General features: G+C 38.1%; 1 protein-coding gene across 3 annotated transcripts in view; it reads left to right on the top strand.

The window, feature by feature from the left end:
• The window catches only part of TOX (thymocyte selection associated high mobility group box), a 218,373-nt gene extending 199,552 nt beyond the window's left edge, over nt 1–18,821 (top strand). For all 3 annotated transcript variants that reach the window (XM_064706134.1, XM_064706135.1, XM_064706133.1), the window contains 3 exons: nt 5,249–5,635; nt 14,532–14,683; nt 16,553–18,821. In XM_064706134.1, coding sequence (XP_064562204.1) covers nt 5,249–5,635; nt 14,532–14,683; nt 16,553–16,589 — 576 coding nt within the window. In that variant the 3' untranslated portion in view covers nt 16,590–18,821. The remainder of the gene's footprint in view (nt 1–5,248; nt 5,636–14,531; nt 14,684–16,552) is intronic.
• The last annotated feature ends 233 nt before the right edge of the window (nt 18,822–19,054 follow it).

Genomic DNA, 19,054 nt, shown 5'->3' with positions numbered 1-19,054 from the left:
CAGCAGTACCAAGAATATTTACTGAATGTTCTGAATGTATTTACTGAGTACTTTACTACAAAGGAGAGCTTAATTGGTGTTATTAACAAAGAAGCATTTTGATAATATCTCATCTGTAAACAACTGAAATTATATTGCTCCAACTGAAAGGCTTTGATCATTAATTTTCTGAAATCAATAGAACAAGAAAAAAAACCTTTTTTCCTCTCTAAATAGAACACCTCTGGTTTCTTTGGGACAACACTGACTTTTTAGTTTCACATTGCAAGCAGCAATATTAGTTGAGCACTGCATACTAGAGTGAAATTATTGTAAAAATCTATTTAATTCCCACATATTATTCTATGGCAGAAAAGAATTCTGGATATGAAGCATGTATAAATTATGTAAGTGGAAGATATCCATATACATCATCTGGAAATACATCTATGTAGTCCTGCTTATTGGCAACATTTCTAACAAAAACTGCATTGACATGTTAAAAATGGAAATAAGTGTAGGCACTTGTAGATTCCAGGCATGCTTCTTATGGATCAGAGGTCAAAAGCAGTGATCATCAGCTGGGAGTGATTCTCAGCCTCTATTAGTCAGATCCTACCTGGTTTTCATGAAAAATAAAATGGACATCCAGACATTAATACTTAAGTAACAGTAACAGTGCTGGGCTGTGATCCAAATTCTGTTTGAATTAATAATAGATTTTCCTTTACATTCAGTAGTCTAAAGACCAGGCCCTTTGAGTACTGCCTTGTTAAAACATGTTCTTGCTTTACTTTCAACCACATGGATGTTTATGTTCCAACAGAAATGGGATTGCAATCTCCAACAGTAGCCAGAAGGCAGACACAATTTAGAAAGAGAACCAATACCCATGTGTAGGTTTCAAGAGCTGTTTGGTTACACAGATACATAGGTCAGAACTTAAAGTGTGAGGTTTCAAATTGTTTCCAGGTTTTCAGGTTATATCCCAAAGATATGGAGATGCCAAAATGGCATCATCTAGGCTTTTTCTTTTTCCTATAAGACAGCTAAATTGAGCAGGATGTCTTTACCAAAAATAATTTCTTAATCACAGGGAGAGTTGAATAGGGTGAAATCTCAATGTCACTTTCCTCTAAGGAGCAGACACACTCCCTGTGCCTGAATGCAGTGTGATAAGAATGATCACTAGGCCCAGGGCCGTTCCCTTCAGGAAAGAATGGCACAACTAAGTGAGCAATGCCTAACCCCCTATTCCTAATCGAATTCTTTAATTTGGCAATAATGCATGAGGAGTTTTGGCACACAGCTGGGGAACAGAAGTGCATGGGAAAGCTCTCTTTGCACTAAAATTGGAAGGGAGATCATGAGTTTGGTGAAAATCATGGGGAATCACTTGATTCAGCACTTTCCAAATTTTGTGCAAAATTATCCACCCTGAACACTTTCTGTTCAGAGCAGCACTCATCTGCATCATCACAGACTTCCTTGAAAATATTATACAAATAAAATAATTTTGTGGACCAAGGGTCATGCACCACCAGTAGTTTTAGTTAATATAATTACACTTGTTAGTTAATATAATTACACTTGTTATCATCAGAGTTACAGTAGTACTTATTTTGATCTGTCCTTTTTCCTGTATCTCTTCTACTTTCATTATCTTTCTGTTGGGATTTCAAAATGTTCTTCCCTTTTTTCTTTGTGTTTCAGTAAAACAACAGATTATTTTGGGGGGGATGGGAAGGGGATTTGTGTTGTGCCTAAAGGGCAGTCATACTTTCTCTGTACAATTCCATTGCCTTCTCTTCACCTTCTGAGTTTAGTTTTTGTTGTTTGTTTTTTATTTATTATTTAATTTAGACAAAAGTATTTGGTGATGATGTTAGAAGGACAGACAGGTCCATAGGAAATCCTTCTCCTAGGCTATGAAGAATGTTAATATTTACAGTAAGGCTTCAACTTGTTCTCAGAACAAGTATAAGCCACTCAAAGAACATAAAGGACTGTTACAAAAAAACTAATTTGTCACCCTAGTGTATGTTCTCTAATGGATGTGTAAAATACCACCTGCCATTAACTAAATGTAATATTCTGTCACCCTCTAGTGGTGGGTGTGCACCACCATTCTTCAGCTAGAACGTGGAAGATCTTCTCACTGCATGTCTAGTAGAAGACTTTTTAGGATTTACTAGGCCCCAGTGTTTGGAGGCCTGTGTGTATGGATTTGTAATTTTGGTCTCCACTGCATATACCTGAATTTTATCCTAGAACTTCATCCTATAAATTAGTGATGTAAATTGTCTCTGTTGGCTTGGGGCAGATTAATTAGAGATTTGGGAGAGCTTTTTAAGTTGTGTGCTCTTCTCCTTGGATAAGTCAAGAGAATATTGGCTGAAATCCAACCTGCAAAGTAGGGAATGTAACTGTGCATTTGAAGAACTTATTGGACATTCTTTCTTAATTCCAATTTTTACCCATAATAAAAGTCCTTGTCTAAGACTGTCTGATACTGCACAGGACCAGTGCAATGCCCATTCTAGTCTGTGAGAACAGCAATTGAGCCCAAAATCATAATTTGACCTATGTGTCATGCATGCTTCTTGTTATATTTCACAGCAAAGTGATATCACAAAGCTGAAATACTTGACATCACCTATTTTATTAGGTCCAGCAATACTTACAAAATATGTATTTCTGACCTAACTGCAGAAAAAAGTTGAAAGTGCAGTATGCTGAAGAATGGCATTTAATGGGTTCATTTATCAAGAGTCCAGTAACTGATAATATTGATGTGTTTTCCACTGATATTGGACAATTTGGTTTCAGATCATATATGACTTAAATCATCCTAAGTTATAGCAAAATACTTGCTCTTAAGCTGAAGTGTTCTGCTTTTTACTGGATCAAGAGATGGTGAAACATATAGAAAGCTGATTCATAGCTTGAGACAACTGAAACTGTCCCTTTTGATCATTTTGCAGAGCTCTTCTCGGAGGTGTAATAAGTGCTATTTATCTCTGACCAGAGACTCTGCAATTCCTCTTAACATAATTCTGCATTTAAAGTATCAAATTATACTATCTATATGTCTGTAATTTTATCAGGGTGGGCCACGCATCCACCACTTATGTGTGAACTCAGAATTGTTCAGTAATTAGATTGGTTGTTAAAGGTGTGTATGGCAGCATCTTTGTAGTGAAAAATGAAATAGAAGTGTGTATCAGTATGTCAGCAAAGGCTTTTTGCAGCACTCACCTCTCCAGGAGGGTTAGTTTAGCCAATTTGCCCTTAGACACTTCAGGAGCAATTATCCCTGCTTGGACCACAGAGAGCCTGCCAGCTGCATCATGGAAAGACAAACTGTTTCCATGAGGGGACTGGGCTCTCAGAAAAACTTCCAAGTCTCTCAAGAAAGAACACAGCCTGCTCCTCCTGTAATGTGTAATAAGCATGGGACACCCAAGAGGAGTCTCCTGACCATGCTGCTAATTAACAAACCTTCTGAATTGCTGAAATTTCAGTAAACCTGCCCATCATTGCTTCTACAACTGGGAAGAGGGGGGGAAATTCTTCCCATGTTTTCATGAACATTAATTCAATGTTTAAAAAATAATATCCAAATAATGGCAGATTTTTCAGCTACTTTCAGGCTTTTATGTCAGCATCTGAATCCTGCAAACATGAACATAATATATATTGCACACGTGTACACCCACATGTGAGCAGAGCTAGGCAGATCCACAGAGACAGAGATTTGCATTAATTTTTTCATATTCATTTAATTTGCCTTAATTTACTGGAGAAAACAAGGGTTTTTTTGCTAATGGAACTGCAGTTACACATAGGGAGAAGGAAGTTATCATTCTCATCTTCATCATTGCATATAATGAAGCAATTTCAGCAGCGCTCGTGTCAACAGATTGTTGGTGATGGTGCATCCTTCAGAAGGAATACAAATAGACTTCACTGACCCTGGAGTGCTGAGAGTAACGTGAAACTTACTCTGACTTGTAAACTGAGCAAACATGACACGGAGATCACAGAATAAGGGCTTGTATTCCACTTTAAGCCTTGTTTTGACAAAGTGACTTTCTCTAGAGGGACATTTCTGCCATTTTTTTCCCAGCATGTTTCACCTTTCACTGACTATTAATCCCAGTATGACTTAACTTCAAATTATGATTCCCACCTATAAGCATATGTGCGTTAATTCTTAAATTTTTTTCTCATTTATTTGAGCACACAGTTAGTACTCCAGATAGCTAAGAAAATAAATGTATGAAAACAATTGAGTAAATTGAGTTTAACCAAATGTAGCAAGTTATAAATATTAGAACAAAAATGTTATTAAAATTCATATTCATTCATGGACAAGTTTTATTATTAGTAACTTTAAGAAATCAGGACTGACCATAATATTTCTGAAAACTGCAGTTTCTCATATCTATGTAGTATTCTTCCAGCTTTAGACTAAAGATAACGTCCTTATATCTAGTGCAGGCTAACATTTATATAGCTATAAGTTTTAAACAGAATTTTTGGATTAATAAAGCATGTTTTGCTAAAAGAGAAATTATTCAGAGTATTTCTATTTCTCTTAATGCATGGCCTATGTAATATGTTTGATGGCATGGATAGCATTCCAACACAAAATATTTCAAAATAAAGGGATTGGCACAGCAGCTAGTGTATTTGTTCCATGCAGCAGAACAGCTGAGGATGGGGTTTAGCCTCTTCATCACGTTAACTAACTGATAAATAACTATTAGCAATATCAATGTATATGGTAAAAGATCTTGAAAATCTTGTCCATGGTTTGCAGATGGAAAAATAGGGCAAGTCAAAAATCACTACAGAGTTTTTCAGTAACCCACCCTCCTAATGTTCCTTTTCAACTAGGCCATGGAATCTGAGGACAATAATAGTGGCTGCTTATGTGAAAAAATGTGTCAGGCTTGGTTGCCTTGGTTGTGTAAGATATTAGATCAGTGATGGCAGCTCCAAGTTTGGATAAAGAAAATGCCAGGCTAGACCAGGAAATGAAGGACCTAAATTACTTATTTTTTTACAATGTTGAAGGCAAAAGTGCAAAGTGAAAAGGGATTAATTATTTTTCTAGAGTAATAACCAAACTCCATTTCAAGGAAAATTTGATGGTCCAGATAAATGTTTGCTTATTGTGCGGCACTTAAACAGACTTCAGGGGGATAGAACAGCCATATTTGGTAACATCTAAGCAATTTCTGATTTTTGTTTTCTCCAACAGAGCTACAGCGAACCTGTTGATGTTAAAGCCTCCCCTCAACCTCAGATGATGAATTCAAAGCAGTCAGTGTTTCATGGGCCTGCCCAGGCCCACTCTGCCCTGTACCTCAGTTCCCACTACCACCAACAACCAGGAATGAATCCCCACATCACCGCCATGCATGCCAATATCCCCAGGAACATAGCGCCCAAGCCCAACAACCAAATGCCAGTGACTGTTTCCATAGCAAACATGGCTGTGTCCCCTCCTCCTCCGCTCCAGATCAGCCCCCCTCTGCACCAGCATCTCAACATCCAGCAGCACCAGCCGATCCCAATGCAGCAGTCCATTGGAAACCAGCTACCAATGCAGGTCCAGTCTGCTTTACACTCACCTACAATGCAGCAAGTAAGTTGGGCCTTCTCAGTTCTCTGGGGAATTATTTTATTTTTGGGGAGGGCGTGGGGAGAGGAGTCATCCAGAAGTTGGTTCCAAAACCATGGTCGTATAGGCTTAGTCTTCCAAGGGCAAGAACAAATGAAGGAGTTTAACTAGAGGATGGAAAACTGCAGTAGAAGTGTTTGTGCCAGTGACAATGTCCAGCACTGCCCATAGATCCATGTGCAAGTCTGTGGCTACCCTGAAATAGTGAAATGCAAAGCCTTCAGGAGTCACACTTTGCAAACAAAAGGCAGGCATGTCTAGAAAAACTATGATTGTAGCTTATGCTGTTACCCTTGTGCTGACAGTGGTGTGGAATTGTCAGAGGAAATGTAAAGCAGCCCAGGTTGGGCTGAACATGCTAGATTAAGTGAACACGAGTGTGTTACATTACTCCACAGTCACAGCTTCATTTTGCTAAAGAGACCTACCTTCTTTTTACTGCAAATAAATGGGCTGTGTCCACCATCCCAATATGGGGCTTTTTTGTTTGGTTTTTTCCCCCTACTCTGAATGTTTTAGATAGTTGATTCTCAATACATTTCCAACGAGTTCTGAGTTAATGCAGACCATCCAAGGTATTGTGCCTTCCAGGCTTACAGAAGAATATAAAGAGAGCAGATAAACTGTTGATTGCATGCAAGAAAATTTCCTTTTGTATTGTATGAGATCTGACTATCAATAATAATATCTTGCTTTGCAAAGTGGCAGTAAAATGAAAATTTTTTGAATGGAATTGCAAGAATCTACAAAATTTGTATGCACAAAACTTGTCAGTACCAACTGATTATACATAGTCATGAACTTGCTCCATGTTTTATATTTCTCTAAAAATTCACCTTTGCTAACAAGGCATTTGCATTTGCTTTCCAAGCCAGAAACATTTCATCTCAAGATTGGTCTTTAGAATTGAGAATACTTGAACGCAAACCATAGCTTCTTGCCAGGAGAGCAATTTAACAGGGGAAGAAATTTTCCAAAGCAGAAAAAAAACCCCAAAAGTGTTGAAAGCAATTTGGACTGATAAACTTAGTTGTTCAGGAGATAAATCAAGATATGCTCAGGAAGATTTGGATTTATTCAGAGACTTTGATCTTAGTCTCAGGAGTGATTTGGAGTAATCAGAAATGAAAACTTGTGTTCACAACTTTTTCCTAGTTCAGTCAATTTGTCACTATCAGAGAAAACAGACTCAACAGACTTATGACCACACATATGTGGAGGCATGTATTCATGGGGGTTTTCCTGCAGTTGGTGTGAGTGTTCCAGGAGAGTCATGCTCAGAGAAGCTCAGGAGCTGACCCCAAGCCCGGGCAGCTGGAATTAGCTGGAGGAAGTCCTATGTGGGTGAGCCAGGAGGGTCTGTCTGGAGATCCTAAGGCCAGAGGAATCCTGGTTGAACCTGAAGTCTCAGAGCAGTGAGAGACAAGGCAATACTCTGGTTCATTTATCAAACATGAGGAATTACATCTGTGACGGCCACCTGTTGAGATCCTATAACCACATTTCAACAAGTTTTTATTGCACAGTGACTCAGTCTTCCAAGTTCAGATTGCTTGCCAGCTCCAGTGTCACTTGCATATTAATCGTCCAATGCAGAATTCCCTATGTCTTTTCCAGAATTGTTAGGCATAATTTACTGAATAGATTTGAAAATCTGTCTCCATTTAGTGAATTAAGAGTTGGGGCTAACAAAAGATGTCATGCAGATGTTTGATACTTACATATTTATACATAAACTCTCATTTTTGTATGAATCAACATTAGGCATTACTTTAAACTCTCTACCAAAGAAAAGCTAATGTAGTATGAATCTGCTAATGTTTTATTTTGCCAAGTTGCAAGCTTGTAGCATAAGGTGTGTGCATCCATGGTTTGAAAGTACTTTCAGTCATCTGTGAGATATATGGCATGCAGTTGACTTGTTTGTAGCTTAAGAAAAAATACAGGACCCTTGGCTGTAGAAAACAGGTCTCTAGAAGTCAGAATGTAGATCTTTATCATGATGAGGTTTTTTTTTTTTTTTAACTAAGGACAATTACAGTTAAGTAAAAATGCTGTACCTCTGTGTTCCTGTTAAACTCACAACATTTTAGGTCAAATGCATTTTACTAACTCATATTCCTTAGTTAGAAAGGCTGATGCTTTTAATGAAGATACTGTGGTGAGATATTTCTGTTTCACTCAAGGCGCTAGTTACTTGCTGAAATGCTTCACTGCCATGCTTCACCTCTCTTCTCTCTTTAATCACTGTGTAATATCTACAAGCCAATTTATATTTCTTACACTCCTGCTTTTGCTTTACAGTCATGCAGCTTTTGAGCTCAAGAAAATCTATGTCATTTCACTTTGGAATATTTTTGGGGGGTTTTTCTAACATATAACAGCTTATAGAGTGTGTGAATTGAATTTAAATATAGCAAAATATACATTACATTATAGGGCTAGAGGTGTACTGACAACTCCCTGATTTGCCATGACAGAACAGAACAGAACAGAACAGAACAGTGGTATCCTGCTCAGTTTCTTAGGTATGGCCCTTTTTAGTCAAGAAATTATAGAAAACACTACACCAGGATTTCATACTGTGTTAGAACATAGAAGATAGGCTGGTCACCAGGAGGCAAATAGCAAAAAGTCAAGAGATTACAATGTAAAAGTAAGGGCCTTTCTCTGACTCAATTGTCAAAGGACTCTGCTCTCCCTTCTGGTTGAAATAGAGCAAACATTCTGCTGATCACAGAGCTTGTTAAAGAGGAAAAGATGTAGTGGGAGAAAAATTGAGCTCTCCCAGCAGCTCAGAGTCAACAGCAGTAAGGAGAAAGAGGAGACACCACACTGTTTGTCTGATCTGTGTTGAGGAGGGAAAGGGAGGTCTGGGTGTGATGTTCCGTCCCAAACAGCACTGTGTAGAACACTCTCCTGAATAAAAAGCCAAGAAGAATGGAAGAATATGAATTCTGAGAAAGGAGAGCAATAGTTGCTTTTAAACCAACTTTTTTTTCCCCTTCCTCTTCCCTCAAGTTGTTTTTTTCCTCCATGCTTAGGTATGGCCACCATAGACCTGTCCAGAGACTCCATGAAGGCAGCAAGAACAGAAACTAGTTAACATACCACTCCCTAGGGAGTGACTTGCAACAAGAGTAATTTTCCTTTTTGGAAGCCTCAGCACTACTCATACTAAATAGACTAATGCACTATAAGAAAAAAAAGAGACAAATTTTGTCATGTCATACTGCAGCATGGAGCTTAATAGGCAAGAGAAGAGTAAGTCTGCCAACAGCTTCCCAGCAGAGCAGTTTTCTGCTGCAGGTGTTGGCTCACCTGGCTGGGCACCTTCATTGCAGACTGTGCTGGAGACATGTTAGAAGTAAAAATCATCAATTGTGGGTTCTCTTTTTTTTTCTTTTTTTTTTTTCTTTCCTTCCCTTTCTTTTTTTTCTTTTTTTCCCACTTTTTTTTTGTTTATTTGTTTGTTTTGTTTTTTGGCCTTTTTTTTTTTTCCAAACATCCCTCTTTGAAATAGTTCATGGCTCACCAGTGTGACACTCAACAGTAGCAGGCTCTGCAAATCCCTGCTCTCTACATATCCCCTGCTTGAACTCTGGCTCTGTGACATTTGATCAGTCACTTTCTCCAGGAAAAGGAGGATAGTTTCTTATCAAAGGCCATCTTGTAGAATGTCTGAAGGACTGCCAACTGCAAGAAAAACCACAAAGAGATCCAGATTTCCGTCCTGGCAGGCAGGAACACAGTTCTCCAAAAAACATTGTGTGTGAAATTCACAATCTCTTCCATGCAGACTTTGAGGAGGGTCTGCTAAGAAGTGCTGACCTGAGGAGAGAGTTCTGTTCCCACTGCTTCCACGACAATGAGCTGATCTTCAGCAGCTCTACAGGGAACAGCATGTCCTTCTCCACATCCAGCACTCCTTGCCTGCACGTGTGCAGCTGCCAAATCAAGAGTGACTGCCAGCTGGAGAAGGGCAACCTCCTTTGAGGATCCACAAAAACTACAGAACATCAAAAAAATCAGAAGTGCTGGTAGCCAAAAGTCCTCAGTGACTGCACAATTTCTGTTATTTTTAAAATCAATTAACTCTGTGGACTATGCAGCTGATGCAATGCATCCAAATTGTTCTGAAACACAATATAAAATTTTGATATTAGCATTTTGGTCATATGCCTAGTATAATTAATTATTTTTTAATTTCTTTTAAACTATCTCTATTTTGAGTTATCTAAATTTTAACTTCTTGAAGGTAGATTATTTTGTCATTTTTTGTCTTCTGTTCCAGCAGTTAATTAATAAATTTTAAAAAGGTCATTACTGTAGACATTTGTGATGCTTGTTTACAGTGATAATCCTTTTAAACTATTAAAAAATGACCATAATCTCTATTCTCATGCTTAGCTTAAAATTAGATCCTGATTTTTATAAACTTCTAATTCTGAAATTCATTATATTTTTCTTAAATATCATTAAAAAGTTTCTTAAATATCATTAAAAAGTAAAGTTTTACTTTTCAAAGTCAAAATCCACTCTGCTGTAGTTTTTCTTTTATCCACCTTTGACAGAGAAGTAGACTCACAGCAGATTTGAAGAGTGTGATTTTTCTTTCATTAAATGCTCATATGAGCATCTTATCACTGTATAATTTTTTGACCGGTACAGAGTTGTCTCTCTCTAGTCTGTTTCTTAGGTTTGACATGATGTTTAATTTTTGCTCAGTTGGCCTTAGATGATCTGATTGTTAACCCTTGTCATTCAAATCAGCACAATTTCTCCAAAGTTCAGGCTGAAACAGCAGCTGAAGCTGCAGCCTGTTTTCACTTGCAAGGTCGTTCTTTCCTTTCTCTACTCACACGGACATTTGTGCCTCTTTCTGAGCACACACCTCTGCCCAGCCTGTTCACTGTGCTCTTGGGTGTGAAGAGTGATGAGGCTGAGGGTTCACTCCCTCCTTAATACACCCAGATCTTGTTAAGAAACCTTTTTAAGGATCCCAACTGGGAGCATCACCTTCCCTGCTCAAAACCTGCACCCAAGCATTGCATGGGATGGTGAGTCCCATGTCCAACTCTGTCCCATTTCAGTTCTCAAGCAGAGGAAGGAAAACTAAATTCTGAATGTCTCGTAGCCATGGCTGCAAGTACCTATGCATAACAAAGCACCAGAAGATTAATGTATGTAACTTTTTTTTTTTTTTTAAATAATAACTCATTTTAGGCTACTTTTAGGTATTTTTTTCCTTTAGAAAATAAATGTATACAGCAAGATGATTGCATAGCCTGCCAAAAATAATAACCTCATTTTTTCTGGTATATATTTTATATACAGCAAACTCAGGAGCCTGCTGTATTTGTCCAGATTTCTTCTTCTTTTTTGTTAAGCTTTGTCTTCGAATGAGGTCAAGAGAAAAAAAAAATCATTAATATCTGTCAACTTCCTTTATAACCTTAAGGAAAAATCTTTGTATGATATCACACAGACAGATTTTCAATTTCCTTGTGTAATAAACAGATGCTTTAGGATTTGGATGTAATTTAAAGGTTTAAAATATCACATTGAGATTGATGAATAAATCAGTTGTGAAGACAAAAACATTGATGCCTGTTGAAAATACCTCTCCAGACAGGCAGGAAATGAAATTAGTTCCTAGTAAAGTGTGGAGATGAGGATCACTCTTTAGTTCTGCTGCAGGCTTTTTAGGACTTGCTACAGTGGCACAACGAAACTGCCAGGGCTACAGAAATCTAATTAAAGAGCAAATGTCCCTCCTGACATCAAATTAATCTTTATCAAGTTCCCTATTTTTATTTCAATCTGGGACAAGAAAATGAAATTTAAAATTCTAGGCATGTTGCAAAACAGTTGGTGATTTTCTCTTGAGCATTACAATGCAAAAACATTCAGCATTGTTTAATTAGACCTCGAAGCACTCATTTTCTGAGCACTTTTTATTTCATCATTGTTTGTTAAGGGCTTACATAAATAATACCCAAATATTTACCACAAGCCTGGTACAAGGCTGTTTCCCTCTGTTGTACAGATCTGTATTTTCAGAGCTTTTTCTGTTGATAAAAAAGCTGAAGTAATTTTTGTTTACATCTTGAACAGTACCATACTTTATCGGTCCTTCATACTGAGTTGAAGTTGCTTAAATGACTTGGCTTTAACAAGCATGTTTTCCATCAGGTATTCTGGTATCCCTCAACCCCCCAGAGGGACCACTGAAACCCTTCCAGGACTGGAGCCTGGCACAGATACCCCTCCACCACGTTAGCATTTATCACCTGAGTGTGCCCTAAGAAACAGAGCCCAATCCCAGGCAGCCATAAAACTAAATAGGACTTGTCAGGTACAAGATGAAAGCTTTGTTACGCCTTATTTTGCAGGCAGAAGAATTAAATTTGGCTCTGCAGCCCCAATCTTAACATGAGAGGTACCAAATCAGTCAAAATACACGTGCACACGTGCTTTGCTGGAAGAGAGCCAAATCAATTTGGCTGTGGTCACACAGAAAACCTGAAAAAATATGAGAATCCATCCACACCCAGTTCCTGAATTAAAACCCAGGACCATTCTCTGACACCTAAGCTATTTATTTATCCTAATTCCAGAAGAAACGGAGTGGATATTGTACTGGTGGTCTCTTCCTTGAGTTTGGAGGAACTGTCTCCTTTCTTCATGAGTGTTGTCCAGAGTTTGTGGATGCTCTCTCTCCCTGGAGGTGTTCAAGGCCAGGTTGGATGGACCTATGAGCAACCTGGTTTAGTGGAAGTTGTCCCTGCCCACCAGATGATCTTTAAGGTCCCTAACAACCCAAACCATTCTATGATTTTAGGAGTACTTGAGTCTCTGTGCCTGCTCACTTGCATGCTTTGCTACTGGCTACTGTCCCTATATAGTGTTTTTCTTGTATATATGATAGATCAGGGGATTCGCTACCGAAGGTAAATCTGAGTGCCTGGGGGTAGGATGTGTTTCTGTGGTTGGTTTCCTCTTACAGCTGAATTAAAAAGGCCTTATGGTTAGTGTTTTGAACAAAAATTATGAAAATGGTATACAAACCTAAATTTTCAGCCTTCTAATTACACAAAACTCCAATCAAAGTCATTGGGAAATCTGCTCAATTACTGTTTCCTTTGGATCTGTTGCAGGTATGGGGGTTGTCTCTGCAGCTCGCTGCACAGATTTAGAGCCTGGTGAAAAGGCAGTGCCTGAGCATGGGGGTTACAGTCCCCAGGGGTGTAAAATACACCATGGGAAGGCTTTATTTAATCTCATTAACAGGGCAGTATATAAGTAACGTGGCAACTAGATGCAGAATTCAGCTGTGAACTTGCTCACTACTAATGGTCCGTTTCTTGGAGTCAACTGGGATAAAGTGAGGTTTCCAAGAGTGTTTAAGGTACTGAAGTGTTACTCAGGGCATTCTCCATATGGAAAAGATTAAGAAATAAAGTAGCAGTCATTTATGGCCTAGGCTAAAACCCATGATCAGGATGAGTGGACCGAGGTGGCAGTGCACATGAGAGGTGGGGCAAAACACCTGCAGGACCTCAGGGAATAGCCAAGGTAGAGAGATGAGAAGAAGTAAGTGACATTCAATTTGAAGGAAGGTAATTTCTGTGGATGAAGGGGGACAAGAGAAAGCTGAGAATATTCATTTATCTTGACAAAGGGTAGCATGGCTGCCTTCTTAAACCTGCAGAAAACAAACATCTGTCTGCAAAATTCCTGTCCTAATGAAGGCTGTGTAAGAAAAGCAATCACACACAACACACTAACACTGAATTAACAAAAAACTAAGAGAGTTAATTCTATCTATTCTGTATGTGATCTTTGGCTGGAAGGAGTGACTTTACAAACTAGGCATCTTGGTGCAAGTTCCTTTTCTGATTTAGTAGCTATGCATAACCAGTTAACTTCAGTGGGAATTGTATGCCCTTGGCCCAGGAAGGAGTTTGGTCTGGATTTTTTCAGTAGACATCGATTGCTTTAATACAACGTTCCCATATTTTACCCAGTACAGCTCTTCCTACTTTACAGGAACACGATGTACAGGGTGAACCAGATACACTAGCCTTGAAATTTCAATTGTTCTCCTGGGTTTTAAACACAATATTTAAACATCAGAATATATCAAAAGAGCTAAAAATGATTATGACTTTTCATATGACAGAAAATTCAGGGAGCAGGTTAGATGTCTCTTTGTAACTTCCACTTTTTTTCTCATCTCCTTGGTTTCAAAAGCAAGTTATTCTGTGCTACTTTCACTACATTAGTCCAACAACTGTTAAAAACCTTTGGTTGAATTTCCGTTTAGTTGAGAGAGAAGTGCAAATAAAAGAAGCAGCAGATGGTCCCTTTGTGACTGAATGAAGAAAAAGGGTTTTGAGAACAATACATGAATAGGTGTAGTCTAATAAAACAGTCAGCCACCTGCTGCCTACATCCTTCAAAAAGATTCTGTTGCATATTCTGGGAATTAGTGACTAGTGTGTGTGCTTATATTTAATCTAAATGGAAGCTCTAAGGAGCAAACAGACCTTTTTGTCCCAGTGCTGATTGAGTTGTTCTCTTGGTTTTGAATTGTTTCTGCTCTGTCTCCATCCTGTGACTGTGTAACAGCAAACACAGTTTTGGCAGTGTTTCATTTCTCAGACTGAAGAAAGATTTTAAAAGTTAGAAAGCACCTACACATTTTGCCCTATTTTAGGTTTTATAACCAAAATCTCACCTGAAAAACTAGTATTCTCTACTATGGCACAGTACAGCCTGCATTTTTACTTTTTTTAATGCACCCAACCTGTTACTCTTTTTCCATTCTTTCTAATGTACTTGTTTTCTCCTCTAGGGATTTACTCTTCAGCCTGATTATCAGAATATCATCAATCCAACATCAACAGCTGCACAAGTTGTTACCCAAGCAATGGAGTATGTTCGTTCAGGGTGCAGAAATCCTCCAGCACAGACTGTGGACTGGAATAATGACTACTGCAGTAATGGGTAAGCAGCCAGTGAATGCCACCTTGTGTTGAGCAACATTCATGACACAAGTATAAGATGGAGAATTTGGGAACAGCATAGTTGCCTGTTTCCCTACAGTGTTTCTGAAGTGTATCTGTGATGGCCCTGTATTTATTCAGCAGTTAGTCTGTTGTGGGAGAGCAATTGTTCAGTACATACATTTATTAGACATTGTTGTCACCTTATCACAGCACATACAGTTTCTAGGTCTCAGAGAACTTGCATCCCATAGAAGATCAGAACTGAAATCTTAGGGCGAAGGAGTAAGAAAGAAGTTTTAAGATCACTGTGTATCAATGAGAGGCAAATGACGTGAGCTATTTTCTAGTCTGAGTCATGAAAATAGCTAGCTGGGCTGGTGAAAAACCACATCAGTGAGAAGCAGGGCTGATACATGGGATACATGCAAGAGAATGGCATGAAGAACACATGATTGTAACCAGAAACAAAACACCATACCTGTAGGAGCCCTGTGTCCTCAATATAAGGTTAGTAACCCCTTCAAACCTTCAACTTGGGCAGCCTGGTTTTTGTGGAGCCATGTTACTGTGCCACAAACTGCCTGGAAACATTTAACACTGAACAGAAGGTATTTTTTCAGTTTTAAATTATCGATGTTGTGCCTTGTGAACATGCCCACCAGCCTGACCTCCCCTTGACTTAGCCTGAATCCCCAAGGCAATGGGAGATAAAAGCTCTTGCTTGCTCCCAAAGTGCCAAATCTAGCCCAGACAAATGAACAGAAAGCAGAACTAAAGAACAGTTTCATCCATTACATTTACTTAAACTGAAAATTTCACTTACCTTATTGTTTTAAAGTGTTTCTGGAACTCAAAATAGAACTGAATAAAAATAATTTTCTGGCTACTAGTTCAGAATAACACCTTTGCTACAACCTGCTGACACTGAGGGGAACTTTAGCTGGTCTGAACAGCAACATCATTCTTTCCCATACCTATCACTGTTGCCCCACGACTTGCCCACTTGTTCAGCAGAACAGTTTCACTTCTGTGCTCTACCACCATGTCGAGACATGTGCTGCAGCCCTAGCTGAAATCTATCCAGCCCACAACTTTTACAACCACTTACACTGAGCTCTGAATAGACTGTCCTCTATCAAACAGGCCACAGCCACCTGTGGATTTGATTCCTGGTCTCTTCTGGAACAAAGCAATGTGTCATTGTTCCTAGAAGTGCTCTCCAGGTGTGCAGTGGGTGTAACTTCCCATCCCCAGCAGCTTTCTCTGAGCACATATCCCTGTAGATAGTCCACCCTGTGTAGATAAGACTTTGTAAATCCATCTGAACTTAAACTATCTTTGCTTGGCTTCTGCTGTTCCCTTGCAAATGCTTATCATGCAAATGCTGCCAATCTGGCACGTTTTGGGTATATCTGTACCAGTAATCAGCATGCCAGAGGGTCAGTAAGTGGCTGACACCTATATTCATGTAATGAAGCTCTCCTGCCTCTGAGGAAACTGGCTGCTTCTTATAGGTCACTTATGGAGCATCATTCCAAGACCTGTGCTAAATCTGGAGCTCCAAGCAGTTTTTGATAGTCAGTGCTACCAGCCCACTACTGCAGGTTTCCTCAAACCAGTGCTCAAACCCATGTCCCAGTCCTGGGCAGTTTTAAAGACAGATGTGGTCTCCAGGTTGCTATAAGTCACTATGACTTTTTCTTATTATTACCATGGCAATGCAGCTGTACTTCAGTGATATGCTTGGAATTAATGACATGCAGTGGGGTTGTGGGGCTGATCTTTTTTTTTTTTCCTTGAAGAATAGAACTAAAAATTTTTCAAATATAGGAAAAAAGTCACATTTGTTCTTTTTCTCTTTGAACAGGGGCATGCAGAGGGACAAAGCACTCTACCTTACCTGAAAATCTGAAACACCTCTCCTTTCCTTTCACTGAGGAATGCAGGGAAGTCTTTTCATCATGGATTGCTTTATGCAGTCAGGGCAGTTCTGCATTTTATTAGAAAATACAAGTTGCTAAGCACTTAGGACTATTTGATCTTGTGGGTCACCCACTCTGGAAAAAATAGTCTCGCTTCTTTCCTTTTCTTTGTTTTTTTCCCCATTTTTTCTCTTTCTTTCTCCTTTCCACCCCTTCCCTGAGATCCTATAACGGACATTGCTTTTCTTCTTCCCTGAAGGAAACTTGGACCATTCAGATTTTATGTTGGTTTTTGCTGTGAAGTGCTGCGGTAGTAACTGCCTTAGCAACTGTAGATGTCTCGGATAAAAGTCCTGGATTTTCCATTGGTTTTTCATAATGGGTGTTTATATGAAACTACTAAAGACTTTTTAAATGGCTTGATGTAGCAGTCATAGCAAGTTTGTAAATAGCATCTATGTTACACTCTCCTAGAGTATAAAATGTGAATGTTTTTGTAGCTAATTGTAATTGAAACTGGCTCATTCCAGTTTATTGATTTCACAATAAGGGTAAAATTGGCAAACATTCATATTTTTACTTCATTTTTAAACAACTGACTGATAGTCTATATTTTCAAAGTATTTGGAGAAAAAAAGTAAAGTAGTCCCAAATTATATTAATTAAAAATATTGGCTTTGTCTCATGAAATAAATACAAAAAACTTAGGAGAAAAAACTAATGATGATAAAGAGCAAACACATTTATTTTGTACTGCCTAAAAAATTGCTTTTTTTTTAAAAGAAAATCACTTTATGTGTACTGGTTAGTAAACGTCATTTAAGTCCTTTTATGTATAAAACTGCCAAATGCTTACCTGATATTTTATTAGATGCAGAAACAGATTGGAGACAGCTAAATTATAACCTCTACATATGGCTATGTATTATTGTTTCTTCATACTGTGTCTGTATTTAATCTTTTTTATGGAACCTGTTGCGCCTATTTATGAAATAATAAATATAGGTGTTTGTAAGTAAATTTGTTAGCATTTTAAAGAGGTTTCTTTGACGCTTTAACTTTTGCTGGCACAAATTGTTCACAACTGATGGTGTGAATACTTTATTTAGTTTTTACAGTGACAAATATAACAACAAACCTGCTTTAATGGCAGAAAATGAAGGTAACCAAGAACTATTTCTCTATTTCTTTGGTTGTTATGGAAAATAAAAAAGGTATTTTAAGTAATTCCCTTTTTAAAGCATTGTAGGAGGAAGTTGCCCAAAACTAAGACTTGAACCAACAAAACTAACTGAATAAAGCTGCATAACACTGCTTCTTGAAACTTCATCATGTTTTGTTAATTTGTCAAGTGGAATAAACATATTACCAAAAGAAATATTACCAAATATGCTTCAGCCATTTTATTATATATGCAAAAGTCCTATAGAATTTTACGGAGTTTATCAGAAATAAATCCTAAAATGAAACGTAAGTTCAACAGCCACAGGGAAAGGGATAAAAATATCCAAAAGAAGGTATTTTGTCAATGTTTGGGATCAGGGATAGCTCTGAAAATATATTTTTGGATGATTTTGTCCCAGATGCCTGTCCCATTAATGGACACTACCATTGATTTGTATTTTCTGTGTGAAATAAAGGAAGCAATTCAGATAGAATACACATTTGGCAATGCCATTGGTTTTTCTTTATAAAACAAAACAGAAACAAAGGCATGCTTGCTTCTGAATGATTTCAGGCAATGTACAATTGGAATCACTTGGCATGTAATAACTAATAAATAATGCAGATCCGATGTGATTACTCAAATAACTGTAGCTGGGAGCTCTAATTTTCCTGTCTTGAAACTGTATGAGAACTCGTGATTAAATTCACAGTTTATTGTTTGTCTGTTTAGTACTTTAGAAATATACCAGCACTACTAATTACCCAATGTCTTCTATTTATTATATTACAGTAAACTACATTTTCCACTCATATTAATTCTAAAGAGAAAAGATAATTACTGAGAATGAGAAAAATCAACTTTGATTTTGACAGGCAGTTTTCTTTTTTCTTTTATGGAAAAGAACTGTGTTATCTTCATTTCTTATAGAGCAGGTGTGCAGTCACATAAAGTTGTTAATTTCAGTATCCAAGCAGAGTTCGAAATACAAGAAAACTTTAATGTAAATAAAAAAATACATCATGAATAAAATACTTATTCTGTATGAACCTCTGGCTAGTTGGTGTCTCTCAGTCTGTCAGCATGGGAAACTGGTGTGTGTGCCATGCAGCAATTTACCCATCCAGTGTGGCTCTGGTACCCATCCTCTGAATGAGGTTATGTGTCTGGTCTCTGCTCAGATGAAACAACTGTGCTGAAGAACAGCAGGTTTTGGCCATGGATATAGTGAAACCATTTTTTCCCAAAAGGAAGATCCAGCTTCAATCCATAGATGTCCATT

This window comes from Zonotrichia leucophrys, chromosome 2 (genome assembly GCF_028769735.1).
Source record: "Zonotrichia leucophrys gambelii isolate GWCS_2022_RI chromosome 2, RI_Zleu_2.0, whole genome shotgun sequence".
NCBI lineage: Eukaryota > Metazoa > Chordata > Aves > Passeriformes > Passerellidae > Zonotrichia > Zonotrichia leucophrys.
Note: the sequence above shows the minus strand (reverse complement) of the source record. Positions and strands in the feature narration are given on the sequence as shown.